Genomic DNA, 15,589 nt, shown 5'->3' with positions numbered 1-15,589 from the left:
AACCGTCGTTAAATTTTGTTTATGGCAATGAGAATGGATGTTTTCCTAAATTTGATTTCGTGGTCATTAAATTACCACCAGTTACCAATTTTGCACACAAAGAAGTATTTTAGTACACAAAAAATAAAATAAAAATAATAAAAAAATAATGAAATCCATCAAAAAGGACTTTTCGAATTCTTTTTCATTAGATTCACAAGTATAAATTAAAAATAATAGATAGGCCAAATCCAACAGAGTATATCCACATTCATTGGCATAATGAAATACAAATAAATAAATACCAAATTATATTTTAATATGATATTTGCAAATGGTGATGGGCCATAATTAACCAAACAAGATAAGCTCAAATTCTTCTTAAAACCCCTTAAATAAACAACCTGCAATTACACTACCTACAACCATACAATGAAAAATAATCAAACCTTTAAATCTCCAACATAAGAGTCACATAGAGTCAAGTGCTTTGACCGCTCAACTATTACCACAATGGCAAAAACTACATAAAATCATCTGTTCAATCATTTTCATTAAAAAACAAAAGAAGACATACTTTTTATCACAAATATGGCAAGAGATCACCAATGAAACAGCATGCAAATAGAAAGCAAGACCACCCTGCACAAATTTTTAACTTCAAACTCTCTCTCTCTCTCTCTCTCACACTCACACACACACACACAAGTACTCACCACACAGCTTGAGACTAATCCCCCTTGCCAAAAGGTGGAAAACTCACCATCCCAATATATAAGTTACCAAATGACCAACAAATAACCCACATATTTCAAGTTGATTATTGTTGCAGCATTGTAAGCACAGCATATGTCATATTACAAACCCTGACCTTCAAAGGATGGAAAAGAAATCATAAAATAGCGCAATACCGATTCTAAACAGCCCTGCTCAATAAGATAATCACCGAGCCTTTCAACAACCATGTTGCACTGCCCAGCTGTCATTGGCTCATCGTAAATGCCAATGATCAAGGCCATACTGGTTTTCTTCACAGTGACACCCCCGGATCCCTGTAAGACCAAAATTGAGAAACTGGAGGTGAGGGAATACAGTAATGACAGGTTTGCCAAAGAAGGAAATAATAAGAGTGAAAACAGGATACTAGAAAAATCATGCGTGCAGTTTACCACAGTTTAATTGATTAGGTGCATAAGACTATCATGACAGTTAATACACTGAAATGAAAGACGGCTGTTAATTGAAACCAGGTAAGGTAGAAAGGAAAAAGTTACTTTGTCAACAAAAGAGGAAATTCTTTATCAATTTTGACCATGAAAAAATTTTTGCATGCTTGGCAGCACGTCATTATTATATCAGCAAGATGCAACATGAACATTGGAAAAAAACGTAAAGAGCAAAAACAGATGACTTAAAGTCATAACAAGTATTCACGTAAATGTTAGTGCTGCATAAGATCAGCGACTTGTTTAACTTTCTAACCCAATTTAAGAAAATAAAAAATCTAGAAGCAGAATTTTCCGGGATTAAGAATCCAAGAGGAAAAGCTACTGCAAACAGCGATACAAAAGGCAAGGAGTAAAAGGAGTAAAAGCACCATGACAGGGCAGGCAGCTGCCCATGGTTTGGCACATAAAATTGAATGTTTCTTCAAAATGTTGGAAGTATTTCAAAATAGTAACTTGACAAGTCAAAAAAAGCATTTACTACCTTTCTCTATTGGGAGATAATAATAATAACAATAATAATTCCTTAACCATTAAGTTCTGAATCTAACTTGTAACTTCAGTCTAGGCCTTAGCATATACACACCTTCCTTGGGCATTCATCACTATCTTATGAATATGATCTTTCAAGACAAAATTTGTGGAGACCTTGCTAACTAGATTAACCAAGCATATCATTCTATTTTAACCAAGGATAGTATGCACTAGCAGACAATTGACAGAAGTTGCTGAGCTCCAAGTAGTCTCACTAATATCCAAAAGTCTTCAAGATTTCTTTTAAATAGCTTTAGTATAAGAGTAATAGAGTATTCATTGAACTGAAGAAGGATCAAATGATTCTTATTTATGTTGAAACACCTACAAGTCATTTTCTTTACCGGAAGTTGTGACAGATATAATATCAAAGTACAGAGATCACCACCTTCATCCTAAATATGTCTAGTGGGTAATTTGAAGTTTAGCATATCAAACATCAAATGTTAGATTTGATGGATCCTGTTGATTGCAATTGAAATTCCTTTTTGATGCTTTCGTATCAGTATAAGTGAAAGATAACTACATGCATAAACACACAATTCAAGATAAACCACCACTTTGGCTTCCTAATGCGGTTTCAACAGTCTGCTATTAGCCTTTCAATTGCCTTGTAAAACCATCAAAAACTAAGGTCATGATGGCATCCACCACAGAAAATTTCCATGCCAACCTCTGGCTTACAGCAACTTATAGCAAAATGCCTTCCCTTTGTTGAGTGCAGAAAAGGGCACTGCATGTTTATCTCTGATTTGAATTACTGAGAGGCATCTTTTAGTTTCTACTTTGTCATGGATTGATTGACTACATGCCACTATATCAGAACACATTAACTGTTGTGACACTCTCTTATTCTTTATCATATACATAGAATAAAATAAAGATAAAGGAATAATAAATTAATCAATGTGAATCATTTCAAATATTACGGTAACAATAATATTATGCTAGGCTATGTCTTACGGGTGTCATACCACTGTAATACTAAAAAACCCAAGAATAAAATTTGTGAACAAACTGCGTTTGTTCCCAAACCACTACTCCATATAATATATACAATACACAAGTAATACATAGTAGAATATAAGAGAAAACCCAAAGCTAGTGGAAATCAAATGTAGTCCTCACCTTCTTGCCACGAATAACAGCCCCAGCCTCGCCTTGGATCACCATGTACTTTGTACCACCAAGGAATAAGCCAGTTGGAGCAAGATACCCAGGCTCATTAAAATCATTCACAATGCCAGTTATCTCTTCAGGCTTAACCTACAGCAGAAAGACAACAAATTATCATAATAAACAAAAGTTAAAGTCTACAAGAATACTGATCCCCAAAAACTAGTTGCATGTCATACTAGAACTCTCAAGTCCTAATCAACAGTTTAGCTCTTCTCTGAAGTTCTACGTGTGAGGGATATAATTCACATGACATGAGAACAGAGGAATTAGAACAATAAAAACTTGGAAGACACTGAAGCTTTGAAACAGGACCTCACATAAAAATAAGCGTCATTCTCCCAATCCCTCAGAAACTTGTAAAACCCATCGATTCTAGATTTCTTTTCCTCAAACCAAACACAACTCAAACAGAATAAAGACAATGGCAACAACAAGCATGAAGAATATTATGCTTTTGACTTTGCCAGCAAGAAATTCACACCAAAACAAACACATTTCTAATCTAACTCTCACAGTTGCCCATACAGCAAATGCACAAACAGCAACAAACACAAAGAATATCATGCTTTCTACTTTCACAGCAAGAAATTCCTACCAAAACGTGTGCATTTCTACTCTAACTCTCGCTTCTGAAGAATCTCCCAAACATCAACAAGCGATCATCAAAATTCCAAAAAATTAAGTAAAATAAACAACACAATCACAAGATCTGGAACAAAACATACCATTGGAAAAAGTATCAGCGATCAATTCCACAAAATTTAAAAAAAAATAACAAAAAAACAAGATGGATCCACTGAATCTAAAGATCAAGCGATGAGAAATGAAATGAATACCGCGGGGAAGGATTCACTCTGCGCCCAAACACTGCCGTCTTGATTGCCGAGGATGGCAGCGGCGGTGAGACGCTGGTTATCGATCTCGCACATGAGATGCTCATCGACGTAGGTCTGCCACGACATCTTCTTCGACGAAGCTTGCGATCTACGCTATTGGCTTTGCAAGATTTCCAAGCCTTCGATCGAGAGAGTCAAGGGTTTGAAGAGATCGAAAGGCCTTTATATATATATATAGAGAGAGAGAGAGAGAGAAAAGAGAATGAAAGATCTGGAAGGATGAGAGAGAAATAGAGAGGGCGGTGGCGAATATTCCAATCTTCCCACTTGCGGACCTGAACTATTAATTATTTTTTTGTTTTATTTATGGCTTCACGTCCATTATATTTAATTTTATTTAATGTAATTATTTAATTATTTAATTATTTATTTTAATAAATATAGACAAAAATACGTGTATGAAGATGAGCTGAGTTCCACAACATACGTACTCTCCACTTTCTTAAGCTGGACAAACGTTAATAAACCAAACATTCATTGATTTATTTTAATATTTTTTTTTATATATATGAAAGATGTAATTATTATTCTAATTTTGTATTTAACATATATAAAAACTTATTTTATCCCCACTTATGTACATCCAGACTTGGGTTGTCCACATTGGAATATATATGTATATATATCGAGAAAATATCAACTGCGGACGTTCCTAAAGTATTGAGTATATATAGTGGCAATCAAGATGCTATACTAAGATATAATTAAGAGTTAACTGGATTTATTAGTTTAAATTTTATTTTTAAATTGATTGTTATAGGTGTAATAGAATAGGAATAAGGTTGGACAGTTCAGATTTTTCAAATATTGTACACAAATTGATTGAACATTTTAGTGTAAAATACTATGCATCTCATTTTTCACTGTGTTATTATTTATAAGTATAGTAATAAAATCTACTAATATATGCAAATGATTCATTGTCATATATATGGGTTCATTTGGTCGACAAAATAGGATACGAGTAATAAAGGATATAAACATTATATATATATATATATTATCATATCGTTGATGTGCACCATATGAATCATTATATATCATTTCTTTTTTTATATTACGTTTGAAATATATCAAGTAATGACTAGATAGGATATGATTTTGCTTTGATTTTTTTCATCTAATATTATAATTTGTGTCAACATATTTGATATATTTTACAAATAAAATTAAAGGAACAAATTTATATAATTAATTAAAGTACTGAAATAAATATTTATGTGCTTTAAAGACTAAAATGTGACCAATAAACTATAAACTTTACAGGACATTGATGATGACTTTAATTTTTTTATTCAAATATTCATATTCATAAAGACAGTGGAATAAAATCAAAAGAGATTTTTACTCGTGCACTTTCTAGAAAAATTGAAAATTATTTAAATATTTTTATAAATAATGTAATTACCTATATATTTTATAAATGTATTTTTTTAATCATATACTTCAGCTATTTGTATAATAAATTATATTTTTGCTTATTTTATTTAATATTCATATTTGTAAAAATTGATTAGAGTAGTTTATAAGCAATTATAAATATTTCAAAAGTACATATACCACTGTGAGTTTTGAAACTATGAATTAACTTATTTTGATTGATAACCAGTAAATTTTTTTTAAGTATATCATTGAATTTTGACTTATCTTTCATTTTAATCACTGAACTTTAATTTATATTAATTTAATTTTTTAATTTTAATTTAATTTTATTAGACAATAAATAAAATATTTTAATCCCCAATTACTTGCATGATTGTCTGAAAATCAGAGTCAGTCCTTCCAATAACAAATTATTAAGTCTATTGGAGGTGTTCATATCATTGAAAAAAGCCACATTATTCATTTGGGGCTGAAATTTTTTAATTTATTATTTAGTAAAATTAAATTAAAGTTGAGTGACCAAATTAATATAAATTTAAGTTTGATGATAAAATAGTCACAATTAAAAAAATTTACACGATTTATTGCATATACCTTTGATTGTTAACTTTTTGGTTTTTCAAAAATTAAAAATTCAAAGTAGATGTCTTTTTAAATGGTTTAATGAAAACAAATAGTTATACTAACTGACACGTAACTCACTCTGTCATTAATCAATTATCCAATTAATTTATATTTATTAAAAACATCATTATTGGTGGGTAATTCAGATAATTATAAAAGTTGCAACAGAAAAATAAATATCAAACTATTTAATTTTTTAAATAATAATAATAATGATTATTGGATTCTAGGTCAATGCATTTTATCTTGCGGATCTTCGTATGATTTTTATTTATATATAGGTCATTTATACATATTTAAAATAAAAAAATAAAAACTTTAAATAATAATAATTGATCTATATCACATGTGTTCCATTTATTTCAATTTCATTTAATATAAATCATTATGTTACTTTTTCTAAAATTTTAATTTTCACTTAAACACCTTGGAATGGTTATCCTCTTAAACATTATTTTTAAATGTATAAATATAACAATAAAATAAATATGCAAATGGTATATCTCAAAAAACTCAAACAAATGATATGGAAAAGTAAAGATGTAAGGTTAGATATATAGATAAGAATAAATAAAAAAACAAAAGATATCCCATGTATTTAATTTGCTTTAAAATTGCTGATATGATAATTTTTTTAAACCAAAATCTTATTTAATCCTGTAAAGATAATAGCATAATAACAAAAGATATTTGGTAGAAGAAATGATCTTAACTTTGTTTTAATTAACTTGATTAATTAATTTTTTTAATTAACAAAACCTTATCTTGATTCCGTTCTAGCTTCTGGTTGAGCACCATCGTCAACATGGGGATAATGTGCTTGAGGGTGTTACTGTTTATAAACTATTTTTAATCGATTAATATTAATTAAAATAAAATATCGTAACATTAATTTTGTTTTAATCAATGAATTTTAATTATTTAATATATTTATGTAAATAATTAAATTCTGTAAAAAAAAAATTAATGGGGCACCCGAACAACTTAATTATTGGACTTGGTAATTTCTTAAATTCATAGGGCCCAACCCAATGCACTCATCGGCCCATAGTTAACGATAAAATAATACAAAATAATTTTAACTGTGATTGTGATCCTTCTTCGTTTCATACATCAATATATAGTTTCTCAGACAGGTGCACTCTGTTGAGGGATAGATTCCTGCACTGATGAATAGTGCCCAGTGCAGAGTGAGATGCACAATGATTTGATCATAACCATTAAATCATTAAATATACAGTATTTTAAATACTATTGCTGACTCTGGTGCACTGTCTCTCCCACTATTTCCTCTCAATTTGATGTATTCATATATATATATATATATATATATAATCATTTTTAATAATAAAAAAACTAAATTGATGAAAATAAATCACAACATAAACAAGATGAGGAGATCCTCGTTATGGTCTCCAGTTATTGGAGAAGTTCCTTATTTAATTTATTTTTTTTATTTTGTTTTTTTTTTATTTTATGAAATGAAAATTATATTTATTGAAAACAGAAAATGAGAACAAACAAAGCACATAGATACAATAAGAGACAAAATACAGCAAACATTCCATTAGTCGTGGGAAAAGTATCCGCTCTCTTGAGACAAAATCATGAAAGCTCATTTTATGTTTTGATCTTACAAATGCAATTGCTATTTTCCACATTTTAATTAATCAGATATTTTACATCAATTAAATATTTACCTTGAGAGTTTCATTATAATTTATTTATAGGGCTTTTTCCCAAACTAACCCTCTTTTTTAATAATATTGTCCAAATGGCCTTAGGGTCATTACATCAATGCCCACTCAACATCCATATTGTTAAGTTTGACGACATGGATTGATATTATATGACAAGTCAAGATGTGACATGGTAAATGAAGATGACATGACGATAATGACTTGGCAAAAAGAAAGGGTAACTAGGTTGATGATGTGGCTAAAGCTTGGTGTTATGACATGAGAAGATAGAAGAGCCAAAAGATCATGATGGAGACTATGTTTAGTGATTTTCCTCTCAATGGTTCATGTGATGATCGACTAATTTTGGAAAGTGCTTCAAGTTAAATAGATCTCTTCAAGAAAGCTAAGTTTTATTTAAGATATGTTTATCTATCTTTGGTAAGATCCAAGATGATAAATCATATCTTTGATAGAACTCCTTTTAAAAAAGATCTATCTTAAAGGAAGAGAGGAATATTCTATTGTTGGCAAAAATAAAATATCATCATGAAAATTGCATGGAGCTTGGTTTGGTGTGAAGCTATGTGAAGACACAAACTAAGATAGGCAAGGACAAACTTAGTTTGGTGAAAAGCTATTTGAAGACACAAACTAAGATATGCAAGCTCAAACTTAGATTGATGAGAAGCTATTTGAAGACACAAACTAAGTTAGCCAAGGATAAGCCAATGAGATTATCAGACCATATTTAGTACAACACAATTTGAAGAAAGATCTAAGAGCTAATTATGGGCGGAACTATTCAAGGAGACTAATTATGTATGGAGATTGATTGAAGATTATATGAGATATAATTAGAGATTTGAAGATCCAAGCATGAATGATTGGAGATCATGCTTGAAGATGTTGAAGGCTAACTTGGATGAGATGAGATCAAGTTTAGTAACAATATTCCCATGAGTCAAACGAAGATCATTTGGGAAGACCAAACTTGGACCAAGTTTGGAAGAAGATCGAGAGATCTTCGGTGACCATCCTTGGTGAGATGGTTGCGTGTGCCTTGGTAGGCGTGTTCCTCAGGAGAGGAGACTTACTGAAGTGACATGAGGTAGGAAGCAGCTACAGGCAGGAGGAACTCGGGTCTAGTTAGTTTTTGAGTGACTCTTCTAATCACATTACCCACCGGAACTACCACATGTGATGACTGGGCATTTTTTTAAAAAAAATTATGTTTCTTTACATTGTAACCCATCATCTTTTTTATAATTATTTAAATAGCTTATTTGTGGCTATTTTTAACTGAATTTTTTTTAAAAATTGTTATTAAGATAGAAAACATTATTTGAAATTAGAATTATTATTATTAATATGAGATTTGTTAAAAAAAGAATTTTTTTTAAATATTTTTATTAATATTTTGATTATTATTAGAGTGGCAATTAATGAAGTATTAATTGTTAAAATTATTTTTATTATTATTAGTAAAATATTTGAATTTTTTTTTTGAAAAAACAGTTATAAATTATTTTATTGATAAAATTATGTTCGGATCATGACTTTGACCAGAGCGTGCTAATCAGTGCTCCGTTGTTCGTGGCGATGTGTCGGTGTCCCCTCGCGGTTGGGTGCACTGGGGACACATGCGGCGCTCCCCATCATTCGGGATATGGCACGTTTGGGTGGCTATTTATGAGCCATTTGGACCCGGGCGATGCAGTAGTGCTCGCAATTGCGGCACCTGTACCTCGACCACCGATTTCGCTAGACTTGACGATACTTGACCCAAGGGTTTCATGTGGTGCTGGTCCCATTATAATAATAATATTTTACTAATAAATAATAATAATAATTATTATTATTATTTTAAATAATTAATACTTTATTAATTGTCACTCTAATAATAATAAAAATATTAATAAAAATATTTTCTTTTAATAAATCTCATGATAATAATAATAATTCTAATTTCAGATAATATTTTCTATTTTAATAAAAAAAATTTTAAAAAAATTGGGTTAAAAAGCCACAAATAATATATTTAAATAATTATAAAAGAGATAAGTGGTTAAAATATAAAAAAGCAGAATTTAAAATAAAAAATGCACCATCAGTCGCTCAGTCGCCCAGTCAGTAGCCAAATCAGCACATGGATGCTGACTTGGCATTGATATGATGGCATTAGGGGCATTTTGACAATGTTATTAAAAAGAATATTTAGTTTGGGAAAAAAAACCTTTGTTTATATGAAAATAAGAAATAGTGATATTTTAATTTGAAATTAAAATAAGGAAAAAATATTAGGCTTTTTCTCAAATTAACCCCTTTTTTTTATAATATTGTCCAACCCTAGGGCTAGGGCCATGCCATCCATGCCCATGCGCTGATTGGGCATTTTTAATTTTTTTTTTACATTTTAACCCTTTATATCTTTTATAATTATTTAAATAGTTTATTTGTGGCATTTTTAACCCAATTTTTTTGAAAAAAAATGTTATTAAAATAGAAAACATTATTTGGAATTAGAATTATTATTTTTAACATGAGATTTATTAAAAAATTATTTTAAATTTGTTATTAATATTTTGATTATTATTAGAGTGGCTATTAATGAAGTATTAATTATTTAAAATTATTTTTATTATTTTTAGTAAAATATTTTTATTATAATGGGACCACTTGGCACCATATGAAACCCCTCGGGTCAAGTTTCGTCAAGTCTAGCAAAACCGGTGCCCGAGGGATAGGTGCCGCAATTTCGAGCGCGGCTGCGTCGCTCGGGGTCCAGGTGGCTCACCGATAGTCACCCAGATGTGCCATATCTCGAACGATGGGGAGCGTCATATGTGGCCCCCAACGCACCCAACTAAGTGGGACACCACTGCGTTGCCATGAACGACGGAGCACCGGTTAGCGCGCTCTGATCAAAGTCATGATCCGGACATGATTATATCAATAAAATAATTCTCATTATAATAATAATATTTTACTAATAATAATGATAATAATTTGGTTTAATACCAAATTTAGTCCCTGTATTATGGTCAATCTGTTCATTTAGTCTCCTTATTATAATGTCCCCTATAGGTCCTTCTATTTGACATTTGGGTAATATAGGACCCTCCGTCAAACAGCCGTCCATTTGACTGTTTGAATTGCTAACGTGGACGAGGTTAATATCTCATTAACCCATACCTAACGAGTCCGGATCTGATTTGGATCCGTACCAGATACTTAAAAGGGCTTGTTGCCCTATTTCCTCTTCTTCCTCCCCCAATAGCTCTTCCCTCCCCGAGACCTTCGAACAGCCTCAAGGATGCATAGGGTTCCCGGAGCTTGCCCAAGCATCGTCATTCAATGCCAAGCTCCAGTCCCCTCTCATCTCATTAATGGGCAAGCTCGAGAATTGCTGATATACGTCCTCATTATGGTGATGGTGATGATTTAACGGAATATTTTTGTTTGATTGAGAAATGCACAAACCTTGATGTGCCATGTTGTAATTTGTAAATAATTGTTCAATGGCTGTATTTGTATTTTTGAAAAGACAATTTACATTAATACAATTGTTAATTTGATCATGTAATAAATCCATGATACTTTGATATCACAAAACATACAAAAGTTGTTGAATTTTAGAAGGTTTAGTACATATAATTTGATGGCACAGAACATGCAAAGATTTTTTGCAAATTTCATTGATGGCACAGAACATACAAAAGCCGTGTGCAATTTTCATCCCTAATACTTTAAAAGGTTTAGTACATAATTAAGCATATTGAATAGATTTTTGTAAATAATTAACCTATTCTATCCAAAAACATCCATAACAGGTTTGATGATTTTCTTTTTTTGCAAGTTTCAGGCTGTTCTACATCTTCTCCAGCTATTGTCAGCAAGGTTCAAGCTTTTTGCATCTTCTCCAGCTGCTTTTAGCAAGCTTCATAGTCTTCGATTTCCAACTAATGCATTTGTTGTGTTAAGATTTATGGGGCTTCACCAATTCTTTGAACTAAAGTCATTGGACATATGTAACTGTTTACATCTTATCTGCTGCAAAAAGCCCTACTCATACATCAGCTCGAACCTAGAGTATTGACAAAGCGGTCGCATACCTACAAGGTCGTGACCCAAGTAGACACGCATGAGCCTTAAAAACCTGTCTCACACTAGATAAAACAACATTTAACAAATACATTAACTTTCAAAAATAACATAGAGGCACAATGCCCGAAATATGATGGAAGCAAATAACAAGTGTCTCATGAGACATTAAACATAAGACGAAGTTCTAAGTTCGCAACAAAGAATGTTTATTAACTTGAAATATAACTAGGCGTGACTTGCTAACGACCCCGCTAAAGCTATCCACCACTCAACCCCTACTCCTGATCTGAAAGGTAGAGAGAACAACTTAATGAGCTTGGGAGCCCAGTAGGCAACCACTAAAAACATCGGGATCACAAAAATGTTCAATAGTTTTTAAAAAGTGTACAAAAATGTAACAAAAGCGAAATAAATATCAAAGTGAAATCCGGAAATCGAATTAGATCATATGATTTAGTTTACCAAAATAACAAGCATATATGTCCCCCAAACAACTAATGCCAAAACAAAAATATCATAGCTCATTTATTTAAGCTCGGTGACCCGAGTCGGTTGAGAACTCATAGAGTTTTACCCTCGGTGACCCGAGGCAAAATATCGAAGCCGTTATTCTTCATCGGCGGAGCAGTGCGAAACTATAGTTTCTATGTCGAAGTACATGTCGACCGCAGTCGGTGTTTAACCCCGATGGCGAGGGTTATTACACAGTTAATTGGGGACTACAATTTCTATAACAAAATATGTTGGGTCCAAAATCATTGTCCACACAAAAATACCGGTGATCCCGTTTTTCTTACAAAAATTAAACCAATTATATCAACAATAACACACTTAACAAAACAATAAATAAATATCCAAAGTTAATATATATATACACACATATATACATACAAATAACTTGGAATTCAAAAGAAATAACCTACTGAAACATAATATATAGAAATTTACCCAATACTGAATCATCAAACAATCCAGGAATTTTTCACATTTTTAAACAAATTATAGAATACTAGAGAATTAAACAAAAAAATAAGTCCGAAATCAATGTTAGAAAAAAATAATAATTTACTAATAAGATAGCCAAGTAACCAAATAATAGAAGAAATAATTTAACAAAAACAATTTAACAAAGTGTCACAAATACATCATATATTAATATTTATAGGTGGTTTACTTACGACTAGCTAACACCAAAAACTACAAGCACCACGAGTAGAACTTTCCACAGAACACCTATATTTGAGAGTACATTCCAATGTATTAAAGCGCTAAACATGCTACAAATACACAGGAATATACAGTGGATCAAATTTCTACACTATCATAATACTTAATACATCTAACAATCCAATTTATATAAACATATATATGTATATATTTATATATATAAATCTGTGTGTGTTAACTATCCATAGATAAACTTGTCCACTAAATCCCAAGGAAATCAAAACAAATACAGTATCTAAAACAACTAATTAATTATACTATATATACATTAATATAAACGAACTGCACAACCTTAACCAATTTGGTTTCCCCCATCTAAATTCAGTCCCATTTCTATTTACAAAACTATACATCCTTGAAGCAATATATATATATATATATATATATATTTCTTGATTCTTTCAAATCCAGTTTTTATTTATTTATTTATTTATTTTGTTTGTCATTGATGAGAATTAGTGTGCAGCTTGTGGCGTCTATTATTTTAGCACACACACACACACATATATATATAATTATGTTTGCTAAAATAATGGATGCCACACAGCCAGTATACTATCTCAATAAAAAAAAATAATAATAAAAATAAAATAAAACTGAATTTATTTTTAGTAAACGCCACACAGCCAACACACTAAATCAAAATAATAATAATAATAATAATAATAATAATAATAATAATATGAAATAAAATAAACTGAATTTAAAATAAACATATATATATATATATATATATATATATATATATATGATTCTTATCAAATCAAGAATAATTTTATTTTTTTTAAGAGAAAAAAAAAATTTAAGCATGAACGGAGGCATTAACAAACTTGCAATTTAATGTTGAAAAATTCATTGTGCAAAGGCTCGGGTATCAACATGTAGATAATCAATCCACTAGGCATCGCAACATAACCCTAATCAAGATCAATAAACGATCGCCACGACAAGATCCCAGGAAATAAAAATTCCACCCACTTAACCCTCGATCTGGGAACGCTTTACCTCACAACGATGACATACAACCCCTCGACGAAAGCGCCTATTTCCCATCTCACCACTGGCCACCATACACCAAAGAAAAGAAAGTTAAGAAAGAAGAGACATCTCTCCCTCTTTATCCAAATGAAAATCTATATTGTGAGAAACAAAGGTGCACTGTGGTCAAAACCCTAATAAGATATTAATAAAAAGGAAGGTTTTTTTTCCTCTTCCATAACAGCCAAGCATGCAAAAATTAAATAAATTAAATAATAAAATGTGTGGGGCCCACAACTTCTTGCCTGGACATTAAACCACAACCCAAAACAATGTTAACCATCAGTTTATAGCCATGTTTTGATGCATAACCATAACAATTAATTCCAAACTAATAACACACACATATTATATTAATTAAGTCATTCAATTACAGAAGAAGAAGCTAAACTATAATAAAATTTAAATAGAATCAGAAGCTTTCTACTACACTGGTTACACAAAATCCAAACGAAGTAACATTAAATAGTTAACAAACCAAGAATTCAACTATCTTATGAAAAAACTAATCAATATAGAGTGGACCAACATATAGTACAATGTTAATTAATTAATTGAGTATAGAATCTTGCACATCCTCGTTATTTACACCTTTAGTATATGTAGTGTGGTCCTACCAATCTAAAAAGCAACCATATGCCTAAAGAACATGCAAAACTAAGTTATGGCTTTTAAAAAAAGTAAGGAATTAACATAAATTGGATGTTGTACATCCTAAGTCAGTCTAATTTCTGGTATAAGAAACACACATACCTTTTGGGAATGGTCCACCGGGAGCATTAGTGCACTTGTTGAGATGGAACTGGTTAATTGGGACTAATCGAAAACACTCGACTGATGAGAGAGGACCCGGGTCTAACGAGAGCACCTGGAGCAATTGGAGAGTTTATCATGCAACTTTCGCTTTCGTGATTGTGATGATTCACAAATCTCGGACAATGTACAGAAATGATTTGGAGAAATTAGGCAAATCTCGGACTGAGGCGACTCATCTGGGATGCAAGAAGAGGAAACAGAGCAGAAGCCCTTTTAGGTATCAAGTCCGGATCCAAATTGGATCCGGACCCATTAGCTATAGGTTAATGGGATATTAACCTCGTCCATGTTAGCAACAAAGATTTGTTTATTACTTTTCCAAAAATTAATGTCACCACTTCAGTTAATCTGTGACTGCCAAATAGACGGTTGCTTGACGGGGGGACTTATATTGCCCAAATGTCAAAATAGAGAGACCTATAGGGGACAAATTATAATAGGGGGACTAAATGGGCATATTGACCATAATACAGGGACTAAATAGGGTATTAAACTAAATAATTTTAAATAATTAATATTTCATTAATTGCCACTCTAATAATAATCAAAATATTAATAAAAAATAATTTCTTTTTTAATAAATTCTATGTTAATAATGATAATTCTAATTTCAAATAATGTTTTCTATTTTAATAACAATTTCTTTAAAAAAAATTGGGTTAAATAAACCACAAATAAACTATGTAAATAATTATAAAAGATATGATGGGTTAAAATGTAAAAAAGCATATTTTTTTTAAAGAAAAAGTACCCAATGAGCACATGGCATTGATGTGATGATTCTAGGGCCATTTTGATAAATAAAATGACCATGTAACAATATTATAAAAAAGATGGGTTAGTTTGGGAAAACCGATTTGTATACATGTATGCTAATTGTTTCTCTTTGTCAGGAGCTTAT

At 31.1% G+C, this 15,589-nt stretch overlaps 1 protein-coding gene across 1 annotated transcript; it reads right to left on the bottom strand.

Moving 5' to 3' along the window:
- Window positions 1-507: 507 nt before the first annotated feature.
- On the bottom strand, window positions 508-3,998 carry LOC120261841 (profilin-like). The gene is made up of 3 exons (XM_039269846.1): window positions 3,755-3,998; window positions 2,868-3,005; window positions 508-1,031 (listed from the first exon to the last, which is right to left on the bottom strand). The coding sequence occupies exons 1-3, from the start codon at window positions 3,878-3,880 to the stop codon at window positions 837-839; spliced, it is 459 nt and encodes a 152-aa protein (XP_039125780.1). The 5' UTR covers window positions 3,881-3,998; the 3' UTR covers window positions 508-836.
- Between the last annotated feature and the right edge of the window lie 11,591 nt (window positions 3,999-15,589).

The sequence above is a fragment of the Dioscorea cayenensis genome, chromosome 5, assembly GCF_009730915.1.
Source record: "Dioscorea cayenensis subsp. rotundata cultivar TDr96_F1 chromosome 5, TDr96_F1_v2_PseudoChromosome.rev07_lg8_w22 25.fasta, whole genome shotgun sequence".
Classification (NCBI taxonomy): Eukaryota; Viridiplantae; Streptophyta; class Magnoliopsida; order Dioscoreales; family Dioscoreaceae; genus Dioscorea; species Dioscorea cayenensis.
Note: the sequence above shows the minus strand (reverse complement) of the source record. Positions and strands in the feature narration are given on the sequence as shown.